At 37.3% G+C, this 14,402-nt stretch overlaps 1 protein-coding gene across 2 annotated transcripts in view; it reads left to right on the forward strand.

Moving 5' to 3' along the window:
- CREBRF (CREB3 regulatory factor) overlaps nt 1-14,402 on the forward strand; it is a 58,451-nt gene that overhangs the window by 37,204 nt on the left and 6,845 nt on the right. For both annotated transcript variants that reach the window (XM_005694535.3, XM_018065597.1), the window contains exons 7-8: nt 1,291-1,364; nt 8,773-8,895. In XM_005694535.3, coding sequence (XP_005694592.1) covers nt 1,291-1,364; nt 8,773-8,895 — 197 coding nt within the window. The remainder of the gene's footprint in view (nt 1-1,290; nt 1,365-8,772; nt 8,896-14,402) is intronic.

A 14,402-nucleotide genomic window follows, 5' to 3' on the forward strand; every position in this document is an offset into this window, starting at 1 on the left:
ATAATTTTTCCTTTGAAAATAAATGATGGTACTTATGCTTCATGGAATAAGTTTTTAAAGGGGAGAAGTGAATGAACTCAAGGGCCTTATATTGTAGTATAAAAATGAAAAATTTTATCATAGCTTTACTTTTTGTTTGCTTTGCAACAAGTCAGGGTTTTTTTTATTGAGGTATAATTTACTTGTCTTCCCTTTTAGTGTATTCTTCTGTGAGTTTTGGGCGAACGTCCAATTATGTAACCACAACCATAATCAAGATACTGCACGTTGTTACCACCTTAAAAATTTTCCTTTGCCTTTTTGTAAAGTGAACTCCTTCTCTCACCTGACTCCTCCCAACCACCGACCTGTTTTCTGTTCCTACAGTTGTGCCTTTCCTAGAATACAGACAAAATCATTCTATGCAGCCTTTGAGTCTGGCTTTGATTTCACACAGGATGAATTTGAGATTCATCCATGTTGTGTGGACTAACAGTTTGATACTCTTTATTGATGGTAATAGTCCTTTGAAGTGATATATTAATACTCCAGTGTATCTGTTCACCAGGTGAAGGATAGTTGAGTGGTTTCTAATTTTTGGTGGTTACGAATAAAGTCACCATAAACATTTACTTGAGTTTCTCAGGTGGCTTAGTGGTAAAGAATCTGTCTGCTAGTGCAGGAGACGTGGGTTCAGTCCCTAGGTTGGCAAGATCCCCAGGGGAGGAAATGACAACCTACTCTGGTACTCTTGCCTGAAAAATCCCATGGACAGCAGAGCCTGGCAGGCTGCAGTCCATGGGGTCTCAAAGAGTTGGACACAACAGGGCAGCTGAGCACACACACACACATTTACTTACAGGTGTTAATGTGAACATAAGTTTTCATTTCTCTTGAGTAAATACCTAGTGTGTTTAACTTTATAAGAAAATGCCAAAGTAGCTGTTTCCAAAGTAATGAAGTAAATTAAAAAAACATTTACTATTTTCAAAAGTAGCTATATGTACTGCTCTACATTTCCTCAAGCAACATAAGAGGGGTCCACTTACTTCACATCTTCTACAACACTTGATTGTCACTTTCTGTTTATTTTGGTATAGTAGCCATAGCTTTATTTTTTGAATGGTAAAATTTTAAGAAATAAGTTTGGATAAATGGTTATATTGTATGTTTTGGGTAATTGAGGCCCTTGATGTAAATATTAGTAGACTGATTCTTTCGGTTGCTATTAGAAAATGACAGCAGCAAAAAGGATATTCTGAATGTTCACTTTAAAAAAACAAGTGAAGTAATTGCTTCTTTCTTTCCCAGGGCTTGTCGGTTAAAGAAAAAAGCACAGTATGAAGCTAATAAAGTGAAATTATGGGGCCTCAACACAGAATATGGTAAGCCTACACGTACATGAACTTGAGTGATCTCCATTTCCCTTGCTGACTGCTCTCTTCTTATTACTTTTGGCTTTGTTATTTGCTCTCCCTGTGTTCTGCCCAGCTTTTGGCCAGCCTCTTTGATCTAACGCTTAGTCTTCGGTAGCACTGGGTGTTGGGTGCTGCTCGGGCTTTCTTCTGTTACGGAGCCTAGGCTCTAGGTGCACGGGCTTCTGTGGCTGCAGCCTGTGGGCTCTGTAGTTGAGACTCGCAGCCTCCAGACCTTGGGCTCAGTACTTCTGCACGGGCTTTAGTTGCCCTGTGGTATATGGAATCTCCCTGGACCAGAGATCAAACCTGTACTACCTGTACTAGCAGGTAGATTCTTGTCTGCTGTACCTCCAGGGAAGTCCAGGCCAGCCTCTTTTTTTTGTTCACCCACTCAGTAAGCTATACTCTTACTTATTCATGTTCTTCTCTTAGTGTCTATATGTCGCTCCCCAAGCCAGATCTCCTCTTGTGACCATGGTAATCTCTGACTTCGATTTTACAGTTGTGTGCGAAGTTAGACAGCTTTATTGACTAATGTATATTTTAACCTTTGAGTGGATAGTTTGGAAATGTGTTTCCAGATTTCTAGACTTCTGCCCAGGTTCTCTGAACTGTAATCTATGCAAGTAGAACCCCAAAATCCATATTTTTAATGTTACTCCAGATTACTCCTACGCAGCCATTCTAGTACTTATTTGGGATCCGTTGGTTTAGATCAGTGCTTCCTAATCTTTCACATCCTGGCACATGCAGAAAACTGTCATCTCTAAGGCATCCTAGAGTATAAGGGAGTAGGCTGCTCATGGGAGGAGGTCCCTGTGGGGTGAAAGTGAAAATCATTCAGTTGTGTCCAGTTCTTTGCACCTCCATGGACTGTATAGTCCATGGAATTCTCCAGGCCAGAATACTGGGGTGGGTAGCTGTTCCCTTCTCCAGGAGATCTTCCTAACCCAGGGATCGAACCCAGGTCTCCTGCATTGCAGGTGGATTCTTTACCAGCTGAGCCATCAGGGAAAGCGAATCATCTCACACACTTGGAACCCTTTTATAGTGAACTAGAGGGTGGGGAAGCTCTGCTTTTGATCTTCTATAATAAGGACCACCCCTATTTTATAATAGAACCCAGCTGACTCACAATGCAAGGAGATGTGGTAGGTCACTGGATCCCTTCTGGGTCTCTTTTTCTCTGGATGCATGTAGGCATATAACTGTGTGGTGTTCAGTTAATAAATTTATCCATAATCATACACGTCTGTATGGCCATATATTTTTGTGCTTGTGTATATGAATGTGTAGGCCCACAAACACATATTTTCTGTGTTCTGGGGTGGGGAACAATTGGGAAATGGATTAAGAGCCAGGAATATGTATATTTCTGAATGTGTTTCTCTATTTCAAATTGAGTTTTTGATGGCCTTTAATTTTTCTTATTTCCAAAGCTAACTTAAAGCCTGTAGATATTTTCATGTAGGAAAAAAACTTATCTCTAGGTGCATTTTCTTCTCAGTTAGTCAGCACAGAGGAAAAGGATCTTCTCATTCATTTTTCTCTTCCACATCTGTCTCACAAGCTTCTCTTTTCCAGTGTTGAGAAGCGCAACCTTGACTTGGTTTAGAAGACATGTCAGAAGCAATGTAATAGTTGCTACTTCTGTGTGGTTTGCCACATGTATTTTTTTTGATAATTACATTTATTTATTTGTAATTGAAGGATAATTGCTTTACAATATTGTGTTGGTTTCTGCCAGATTACATGGGGTTTGCAAGTTCTTCCCACATACATATATCTCTCAAGGGAATGGTGCCCTTGATTCCTCTAAATATCTGGGAGTCACTGTTACTGCTTTGTGGAACACTTTTATCCATTACCTATTGACCCAATGGTTTCTAAAATCAGTGACATGGGAAACAAATTTTGGGACTTGGGAACCATAGGGCTGCCAGCTTTATATTTTGCCACATGAGGACATTAAAACGAATATCATCTACAATTACTGTCATTTCATACAGGGAAGAATATTTTAGTGTTAGAAAATTAAGACAGGCATTATCTCAGACTAAAGTTAGGTTTATGAAAAATGTACCGTATTGTCCTTACCTGTTTTACTTTGTCATCAACTAGCACTGTTCCAAGGACTAGCTTCAGGGCCCACTACTGTCATCCTCATTGTGTCCTATGCTGCCAAACCTCTTCCTCCTCTTGATTCCTTCTACCAAGGCTCACAGGAACTCTGTGAGCTCTGTGAGTCAAATGGAGGTTTGTTGACTCAGAATGAGAAGTAAAGCTGCGAAGAGGACTGGACCTTCATCCTGATTAACATAGTTTATCCCCAGACAAGCTATATAAGGGTAAAATTCTGGAAGATTCTTAGATGATCATGAAATCAGAACAGGAGGGATCTCGTAAGAGACTTTGGGCTTCCCTGGTGGCTCAGACGGTAGAGAATCCGCCTGCATGCAGGAGATCCAGGTTCTGTCTCTGGGTTGGGAAGATCCCCTGGAGAAGGGAATGGCTGCCCTCTTGAGTATTCTTGCCTGGAGAATTCCATGGACAGAACAGCCTGGCAGGCCACAGTTCATGGAGTCATGAAACAGTCTGACACAACTGAGCGACTGACTGACTTACAAATTTAAGGTTGGTCCTCACTTTCTGAGCCAGATGCTTTTATCTCTTCACCTAGAAGTTTTTGATGGTAGAGCCCTTCACCTCTGCCCCCCTGCCCCCAGTGTTCTGGCATGGACACTGCCCAGGTTGGGAAGAGCTGTTCTGCTGTTTCAGTTTTTAGTGCTCTTCTCACTTTTAAACAGTGAGCTGGTTTGCTTTACCTATTGAGGATGGGGAGGCTTTTTGCTTCTCATCAGTCCAGCCTTCATGTAAATGTCCTTATTTATATTTGAATTAATGGTTTTCTCTCTTGTTTATTTGAGAAACAAGCATAAATTTCTTGTTTCATGTGGTTTAGGGAGTCAGCTGTGCTTTCCTGTTTAGTGACACATTTTTAAATATATTGTCTCTGCATGTAGTTTTAAATTATTTCCCCTCCCCCTGCCAGTTATTTCTGATTTCCCCCTTCAGTATTAGTCTAGATTGGTTTCTTCTAAGTTTTACAAGATAAGGAATAACAAATCATTAATTTCAAAGCAGTGTCTGAAGTAGTAGAGATTTATTTCAGACCATAGGACTTACACGTGTTGAAACTGGAGGTGTGTTCCCCCCAAACACCCCACAACTTGACTGAGGTATAACTAAAGTAAAATAACTCCACATATTTAAAGAGTATTAAATGGTTACTTTGGATATATGTATATACATGTGAAATGGATGGTGAACATTTTGATCATCTCCAATAGTTTCCTAGTGCCCCTTTGTAAGCTGGTCCTCTCTCTTCCTATCTCTGAGTAACCACAGTCTGCTTTCTGCTGCTATAAATTAGTGTCCATTTTCTAAACTTTCATATTAATGGAATCCTACACTCATTCTTCTCTTTTGCCTGGCTACTTTCATTCTGCATATTTATTTAAACATTTCTCCATCCATATCAATAGTTAAATGGTTTTCTTTGTTGAGTAGTATTCCACTGTATTAGATATACTGCAGTTTGTTTATCCATTCACGTGTTGGTGAATATTTAAGATTGTTTGCTATTGCTATAACTACTATAGACATATGTCTGTAGAGCTGCTATGAATATTCCTGTGGAGGTGTTTGGGTGGACATATGTTCTGTGAGTAACTTTATAAAAAACTGCCAAGCTGTTTTCCAAAGTGGCTATACCGTTTTACATTCTCAAAAACAGTATAGGGAGGTTTTAGTTGGTCCATATTCTTGCTAACACTTGGTAAGGTCAGTCTTCCTACTTTTAATCAACCTGATGGATATGTGGCAGTATATCATTGTGGTCTTAATTTGTATTTCATTAATTTATGATGTTGAACATCTTTGCTTATTGGCTGTTTATATATTTTGTATGTATGTGGGTGAAATGTCTGTTAAAATATTTTTCCATTTAAAAATTTTGTCTTCTAAAAGTTCTTTATTGTAGATACAGGTTCTTTACCTGATATATATGTTGAAAATATTTTATACTAATCTTTGGATTGCCTTTTTGTTTTCTCACTGACATCTTTCAAAGAGCAAAAATTTTTAATTTTGATGAAGTCTGATGTGTTAGTCTTTCATTTTATATTTTTGTGTGTTCTAATTAGAAAATTTGCCAACTTCAAAACCGTATTTTTGTGTATATTTTCTCCTAGTATTTATATAGTTTTAGATTTTACAGTTGTTTTTTTTCCTCACAAACAAATACCCAGTTGATCAAGCACCATTCTTTGAAAGGATTTCCTTTTTCCATTGATTTTTTTTTCCACCTTGGTTAAATCAGTTGATCCTATGTGTATGGATCTACCTCTGGACTCTGTATTCTGTTCCATTGAGCTGTTTGTCTATCTTTATGTGAATATGCAGTATCTTACTGTAGTTTTATCAGTTCAGTCGCTCAGTCGTGTCCGACTCTTTGCGACCCCATGAATCGCAGCACACCAGGCCTCCCTGTCCGTCACCAACTCCCGGAGTTCACTCAGACTCATGTCCATCGAGTCAGTGATGCCATCCAGCCATCTCATCCTCTGTCGTCCCCTTCTCCTCCTGCCCCCAATCCCTCCCAGCATCAAAGTCTTTTCCAATGAGTCAACTCTTCGCATGAGGTGGCCAAAGTACTGGAGTTTCAGCGTTAGCATCATTCCTTCCAAAGAAATCCGCGGGTTGATCTCCTTCAGAATGGACTGGTTGGATCTCCTTGCAGTCCAAGGGACTGTCTTCTCCAACACCACAGTTCAGAAGCATCAATTCTTCGGCGCTCAGGCTTCTTCACAGTCCAACTCTCACATCCATACAAGACTACCGGAAAAACCATAGCCTTGGCTAGACAGACCTTAGTCGGCAAAGTAATGTCTCTGCTTTTGAATATACTATCTAGGTTGCTCATAACTTTTCTTCCAAGGAGTAAGTGTCTTTTAATTTCATGTCTGCAGTCACCATCTGCAGTGATTTTGGAGCCCAAGAAAATAAAGTCTGACACTGTTTCCACTGTTTCCCCATCTATTTCCCAGTAGTAGATCATAAAAGTCTTGGTAGTGTTCGTCCTTGTTGGTCTTCCAATTTTGTTCTTTTCTTTCTAAGTTGTTTTGGCTCTTCTAGGTCCTTTGCATGACCATTATCAATTTTGGAGCCAGTTTATCACTTTTTATAAAAGAAGTCTTCTGAAATTTGGATTGGAATTGCTTTAATCTATAGATCAATTTGGAGAGAATTACCATCTTAACAAAATGGAGGCTTCCAATCCATGAACTTTGGACCTCTTTCCATCTGGTTGTCTTCTTTAATTTCTCTGACTTGTTCTATAGCTTTCAATGTACAGTGCTTGAACATCTTTTGTTAGATTTATTCCTGAATATTTTATATTTTTGATGTTATTGTAAATGGACTCATTGAAATTTCAAATTTGTTGTTGCTAATATGTAAAATGAAACTTTGTACTCTTTTTAACACTTGCGTTTCGGCTGCGCTGGATCTTCATTGCTGGGCCTGGGCCTTTCTCTGGCTGTGGCGCGCGGGGGCTGCTCTTCATTCCAGTGCACAGGCTGCTCCCTGCAGTGGCGTCTCTTGTTGCAGACCTCGGGTTCCAGCGCACTCAGGTTTCAGTAGTGGCAACGTGTGGGCTCAGGAGTTGTGGCCCTTGTGCTTAGTTGCTCTGAGGCATATGGGATCATCCTGGCCCAGGGATCAAACGCATATACCCTGCATTGACAGGCAGATGCTTCACCACTGGGCCACCAAAGAATTCCATGTATTACTCCTGCCGTATTTTCTTGCTAAATTTATTAGTTCCAATAGTAGGTGTGTAGATGCTCTGGAATTTTCTGTGTAAGTAGTTGTCACCTGCAAATAGAAATGGCCTTATTTACTCCTTTTGATTTCTGTGCCTTTTAATTCTGTTCTTTGCCTTTTGCAGTGTTTAGGACATTTGAATAGAAGTGGTGACTGCCTTGTTTGCAGGGGAAACTTTGACTTTTAAGTTGATGTTGGATGTAGGTTTTTTGGTAATTGAGATGCCCTCAATTGTTTTAAGTGTCCTTGTTTTCCTAGTTTCATTTTTCATGAATAGATAGGGAATACTGTCATTTCTTTTATTTTTAAATTGCATTTATTGGAACAATCATTGTTCTCCTTTATTCTGGTACTATATCACATATTACCCTGTTAATATGGTGAATGATATAAACTAATTTTTTATTAAACCAACCTCGCATTCTTAGAATAAACTGTATTTGGTTATGATGTATTTTACTTTTTACTTAGAGTCTATTGCAAAGATTTTGCAGGATTCTAGTTTGATATTTTAGTCTGTTGCTAATACTTTGTCAAGGATTTTTAGGTCTATATTCAAAAGGGATATTGGTCTGTTAATTATCTTTTTTTGTAATGTTTTTGTCAGGCTTTGGTATTTGAGGGCACTACCTTATAGAATGAATTCAGTCATGATCTTTCTTCTTTTTTGAAAAAGTCTGATAAGATTGCTTTTATTTCTTCATTGTATATTTGATAGAATTTTACATTAAAACCCTCTGAGTTTTCTTTTGGTAGTATTTTTGGATAAATTCAATTCCTTTGTTAGAAATGGGCTGTGCAGATATTCCTTTTCTTCATGTTAAGTAACATTTTCAATAAATTTGTTCATTTCATCCAAGTTTTTTAGTTTGTTAGCATAGCATTTCCTTATTATCCTTATAATGGCTTTGTTTTAAAGTGATAACCCCTTTTTCATTCTAGCTATAGGTGTTGGAGCAGTCTAGCTGGGGATGGGGATTAGGGTGGGAATGAGTACCAATATTGATATTTTCAAAGAACCAGCTTAAGACTTTGTTAACTTTCTCTATTGTGTGTGTTCTGTTTTATTGATTTCTCTTATCTTTATTATTTTCCTCCTTATTTACTTTTGGTTAAATTTGCTCTTTTTTTAAAGCTTCTTAAAGGCAGAGAATTTTGTTTTTAAAGCTTTGTCTTTAAAGAGCTATGATTTATTTAATAAACATTTACTAAAACTCTGAGTCAGTATCAGACACTGTCATAGGTCTTAAAGCTGTGAAGGCAAGTAGGACAAATTGCTTACAGAATAGGGAAGACTGATACATGTCTGCAGCTGTTACAAAAGTGGCACATCATTTGAAATTAATCACTTTGGATAAGAAAGCTTACAGCCATCATTTACTAATGTTTTCTTATATGTTCTTCATTTTTAATTATCTGTTATTACTTAATTAAAAGTAAATTTTTCCATGTTAGTGACATGTTCCAAGTGTCCTTTTCTGTCTTACAGATAATTTATTGTTTGTAATCAACTCGATCAAGCAAGAGATTGTAAACCGAGTACAGAATCCAAGAGAGGAGAGAGGACCCAACATGGGACAGAAGCTTGAAATCCTCATTAAAGATACTCTTGGTAAGAAGAATACTGGATAAATTAGTAACAAATAATAACATTCATTGTAAGGTATGTGATTCAAGGGAATAGTAAAAGTTTTTTGAAGGAAAAACTCAAGTGCTCTCATTGTAGTTACTTTCCTTTATGAGAAGATTTAGCATTCATAAACATATCCTGCTGGTAACTACAACTTATTATTTAGACTTCATCACTGAACTATTTAACACTTGGGAAGGATAAACTTCTAGCAACTTTAACCTTCTTTGGGGAAAATAAAGGTCCTTGACCTTGTCAAGCCTGCAGTGTATACTTTTAGAGGTTCTTACCTACTTGTTTTGCTCTTTCCCAGGATTCTAACAGACTTGCTTACCTGGTTTTCCATCCCTGAACAGATTGTGCCACATAGGGAGGAATAGAGAGGCAGCCAAACAGAAGTCAGGCAGAGTGACACCTGACAGGGAGGGTAGAGGTAGCTAGAGTAGACAGACATTCGAACCCTAGAGAACCAAGAGCTTAGCTGCCACAGGAGCGAATCAGATCAGCCTGTGATCAGTAGCATCCCAAGGGCATTACGGCATAACACAGTCTGGGGAAACCCTGAAGCATCATAAAATTGGTTCTTTGTTTAACAGTGTTTTTTCTAAGATTGTCTCTTAAAAACTGGTTCTTACATCATTGTTCTGTATAGTAGTAAATTTCACTTACCTGAAAATTTTCTTCCAGTTCATTTTTCCCCAGAATGCTTACTGTATACTGAATCAGTTCACTTAAGAGAATTAAAGCTTACTTTTCAATCATTAATTCGTTACCTGAATTCAGAGTGCCAAACACTATTATTTTAAAAAATTCAATTGTAAATGTCTTAGAATTTAAGACAGCTTTTCTGATACCCAGTTATTATAAATTCACTCATTCCACAAAATTTTTTCAATGCCTTACTATGTGCCAGATGTTGGGGAACACAGGGATTAAGCAAAGACTTTGTTGCTACTCTTCTTAAGAAGCTTGCAGTCTAAAAATGGAGCATAAAGAATAAACAGAAAACCAGAAATAATAATAATATTGTGGTAATTGCTATGAAGAAATTAAGATTCTTAGATGGAGTGGAGTGAGCAAGAATATTTTATTTCTGTTTATACAGAAATATCCCTGTATACCAAATCTGCTGCTAAAATAATTGCATTTTCTTTCATTGAAAATAAATGCACGTTGAATACTTCCATGTACTTAGTAAATTTCTCATGATTTTTGAAATGACTATTAGTTTCTCTTGTCAGCATTGTGTTCATAATGAATGTAAAATATACTAGTGTTTCTGAACGGCAGTTGGGAATCATTAGTAAAATTAGCACTGCATATAGATTTTAACCCGAAGATTTCATGAAATTTGACAACTTTCATGTTTGCAGGCCAGTGGAGATGATATGACAGAGAGATTTAAGAGACAAGAAAAAAGAGTTTGTTAGTCTAGAAATGGGTAAACGGCTCGCATTTTTATAGTACTTACTGTGATCCAGGATCTGACTATTCAGGTTGTTTAGTCATTTACTTCCACAGTTCTGTGAAGGAGGTAGTATTATCCTGGTTTTACAGATAAGGAATTGGAAGCCCAACACGGTAGTAAGTAACTTGCTATAGGACAACAAGCCGACAAGTAGGGGGGCCAGGCGTAGAGCAAGTTCTGCCCGTCGCAGGCGCTTGCACTAGACCCATGTGTCATCGCTGGGCCTCGTCATCTGACGCTCATTCTAGATAGTTTAGTATGTGTCTGTGTAATTCACAAGTGGCCCACTGAGTGCCTTGTCCAGTAGACTTCCTTGAGGATTTATTTTTCTTGACATTCTGTGTAACATTTGATTCCACTGGACACTTATCTTCATTCTTGAAACATTTTTATTATTTTAAGATGCTTTAGGTTCTGCGTACCTTGTTCCCTATCTTTTTACACACACAAAAAAAATGCTGGTGGTTTCTCTTAGGCTCTAGCAATATCCACTGGTCATATGCGGAAATTAAGACATGTTTTAAAAACACAAAAGCTCATTTAGCATAATGGTTAAAATGAAAGTATTTGAAATCAGTTCTAGATCCAAGTCCTGACCCTGCCACTTATTACCTAAGGACCATGGGGAAGTAACTTCACTTCCCTCAACCTAATTTTATTCATCTATAAAATGTGGACAGTTGTGTGGATTAAATGGAAAGAGTACGTGTAAAGCACTTAGCATACTACTGAACACATATTCTCAATGCTCAGTAAGAGTTGTTGATATTACCATATTACATTGTAAACATTTGAGTTTTTTTCCCTAAAAGACTTTTATTTCTACATAGTCTTCCTATGTTAGGTAGAGAAAGGAATCTAATGTTTTGTAAGAAAAAAATTCTTCCTGCCTTTTTATTTTTTAATTTAAACGTTTATATATTGATAAGTTTGTGCTTTTCCCTTTATACCTGATTATCAGTTTTACCAAATACAGTCCTTTACTCACATTTTCCTGCCTTGAGTATTTTAAATATGTTTCTCCATTTTTATTCTGGCATAAAATATTGCTTTTGAAAAGCTAATAATTGTCTGATTTTTTCCCCTATGTCATTTACTGTTTTTGCCCAGATGTCAGCAGGATTTTTTTTTCTTTTTATTTAAATCTTAGTAACTTTACTAGACTATGTCTTGGAGTTGGTCATTTAGGGTGGTAGTAACATATACACTCTGTGCTCTTTCAATAAATAACTTCAGATCTTTTAGTATTTAATTTGTTACCTTGCTATGGTTTTCTTTTTTGGGGACACTTACTATTTGTGGATTGAATCTTCTTTGTCTATCTTCAGTATTTTCTGAGGTATATTCACTTTTTCTCAAATTTAGGAAGATCTCTTCATTTCTAATTTTAAAATTCTTTCCTTTTTCACTACTCTTCTCTCAGATGTATCTGTTGTGTTTATTTGCACTCTTACATTCCTTTTAATTTTAACTTCAGGAATTTTTTCATTTTGCTTCTAATTTTTTGAGGTGTGATTAACATTTTATGTTTCAGGTGTATAATGTTCTGGTTGATATTGGTATATATTACAAAATGATCACCACAATAAGTCCAGTTAACATCCATCAGTATGCATAGTTAACTAAATTTTTTTCTTGTGATGAGACCTTTTAAGATCCTTTCTCCTACCTACGTTCAGATATATGGAACAGTATTACTAACTGTGGCCACCGTGCTGTATGTTACATCCCCTTCATTATAGATGAGTTTATCTTCAAGAACATATGTTTTTTTGGTTTTGATTACAGCTTTTTTCATGAATTCAATCTTGTCTGATATTACAGTCATGAATATAACTTTCTTATTATTTATATTTGCTTGGTAACTCTTTGCCTACCTTTTTTTCTTTTTGGTAAGATTTTATTGAGGAAATCAACTTATAATTTGTTCTTTGATTAGGACAAGATAAAGGAAAAACAGAATTTCAGATGGAACAATGACATAAACATATCAGGATATCCAGAAATGTACATGTATAGAAAAGTTTTTAAACCTCCACATTAGTTTTTTTTTTTTAATTGGAAGAGAATTGCTTTACAATGTTGTGTTGGTTTCTGCCATATATCAACATGAATCAGCAGTAGGTGTACATATGTCCACTACTTCCTGAGCCTCCCTTCCATCCCCATCCCACCCCATCGTTCTAGGTTGTCACAGAGCTGGCTTAAGCTCCCTGCAGCTACATCACATTCGCACTGGCTGTCGGTTTCACATATGGTAATATATATGTTTGCAAGCTACTTTCAGTTCATCCCACCCTCTCCTTCCCCTGCTGCGTCAACAAGTCTGTTCTTTATATCTGCATCTTTATTGCTGCCCTGCAGATAGGTTTATCAGTACCGTTTTTCTGGATTCCATATATTAATATGTGCATTAATATATGATGTTGTCTTTCTCTTTTTGACTTCACTCTGTATAACAGGCTCTATGTTCATTCACCTCCCCAGAACTGACTCAAATTTTTTATGGCTGAGTAATATTCCATTGTATATATGTACGATTACTTCTTTATCCATTCATCTGTCAGTGGACATCTAGGTGTCTTTTAGAATTGTGGTTTTCTCAGGGTATATGCCCAGCAGTGAGATTGCTGGGTCATATGGCAGTTTTATTCCTAGTTTTTCAAGAAATCGCCACACTGTTCTCCTTAGTGGCTGTATCAATTCACATTCCCACCAGCAGTGCAAGAAAATTCCTTTTTCTCCACATCCTTTCCAGCATTTGTTTGTAGATTTTTTGATGATGACCATTCTGATTGGTGTGAGGTGATACCTTATTGTAGTTTTGATTTGCATCTCTCTAACAAACAAGTGAGGTTGAGCATTTTTTCCTGTGTTTATTAGCCATCTAGTCTTCTTTGGAGAAATGTCTGTTTAGGTCTTCTGCCCATTTTTTGATTGGTTTGTTTGTTTTTCTGATCTTGAGCTACATCAGCTGCTTATATATTTTGGAGATTAATCCTTTGTCAGTTGCTTCATTTGTAACTATTTTCTCTCATTTTGAGAATTGTCTTTTTTGCCTACCCTTTAATTTTCAGTCTTTCTGTATTGCTTTATATGAGATCTCTTTGTAAAAGGTCTTAGATTAAAATGTAGACCTCATTTTAATACCGTAAATTCACTCCTGGACTTTTATATATAACTTACAGTTTGGCTATAGGAGTTTTTCTTTCTTTTTTACAGATTTATTTTTGGCTGCAGTGCAGCGCATGAGCTCTTCACTGTTGTGCCTGGGCTTTCTCTAGTTGCGGCACGTGGGGGCTGCTCTCGAGTGGTGGTGCGTGGGCTTCGCGTTGTGGTGACTTCTCTTGTTGCAGAGCGTGGGTTCTGGGCATGGCTTCAGTAACTGCAGTGTGTGGGCTCTGGAGCACAGGCTCAGCAGCTGTGGGACCCGGGCATGCCCCATGGCATGTGGGATCCTAGTTTCTGGATGAGGGCTCAAACCCATGTCCCCTGCATTACAAGGTGGATTCTTAACCACTTGACTGCCAAGGGAGTCCCCAGGAGTTTTTCTTTAATGGATGTGTTTCACTCATTTTTATTTATTGATACATGTTTGGTTTTAACTTCTGTCATCAAAAGATCTATTAGGATTGTTCATATGACTTTCTTGCTTTCTGTTGTCATGCTATTCGTATTCTGTTGTCATCCATATTATTATAGTTTCATTTTGTATGTGTCCTCTGATTATTTTCTACTTCTGCATTTTTGTCTTGCAGGCTCACTTTTTAATTATAATGTGTACTTAATTTTTTTTCTCAACTTTTCATTTAAAATATCAGTCCTACAAGAAAAGTAGAAATAGTCCAGTGAACATTTGCATGTCATTCAACTAGATTAACCAGTGTTAATATTTTTGCTGCATTTGCTTTAGTTCTGCCTCCATCTACATTTTCCCCTAAATATTTGAAAATAACTTACAAACATGATTATTCATCCCTAACTGATACTTCAACATGTGTTCCTCAAGAACAGGGACACT

Source organism: Capra hircus, chromosome 20 (assembly GCF_001704415.2).
Source record: "Capra hircus breed San Clemente chromosome 20, ASM170441v1, whole genome shotgun sequence".
NCBI classification, from domain to species: domain Eukaryota; kingdom Metazoa; phylum Chordata; class Mammalia; order Artiodactyla; family Bovidae; genus Capra; species Capra hircus.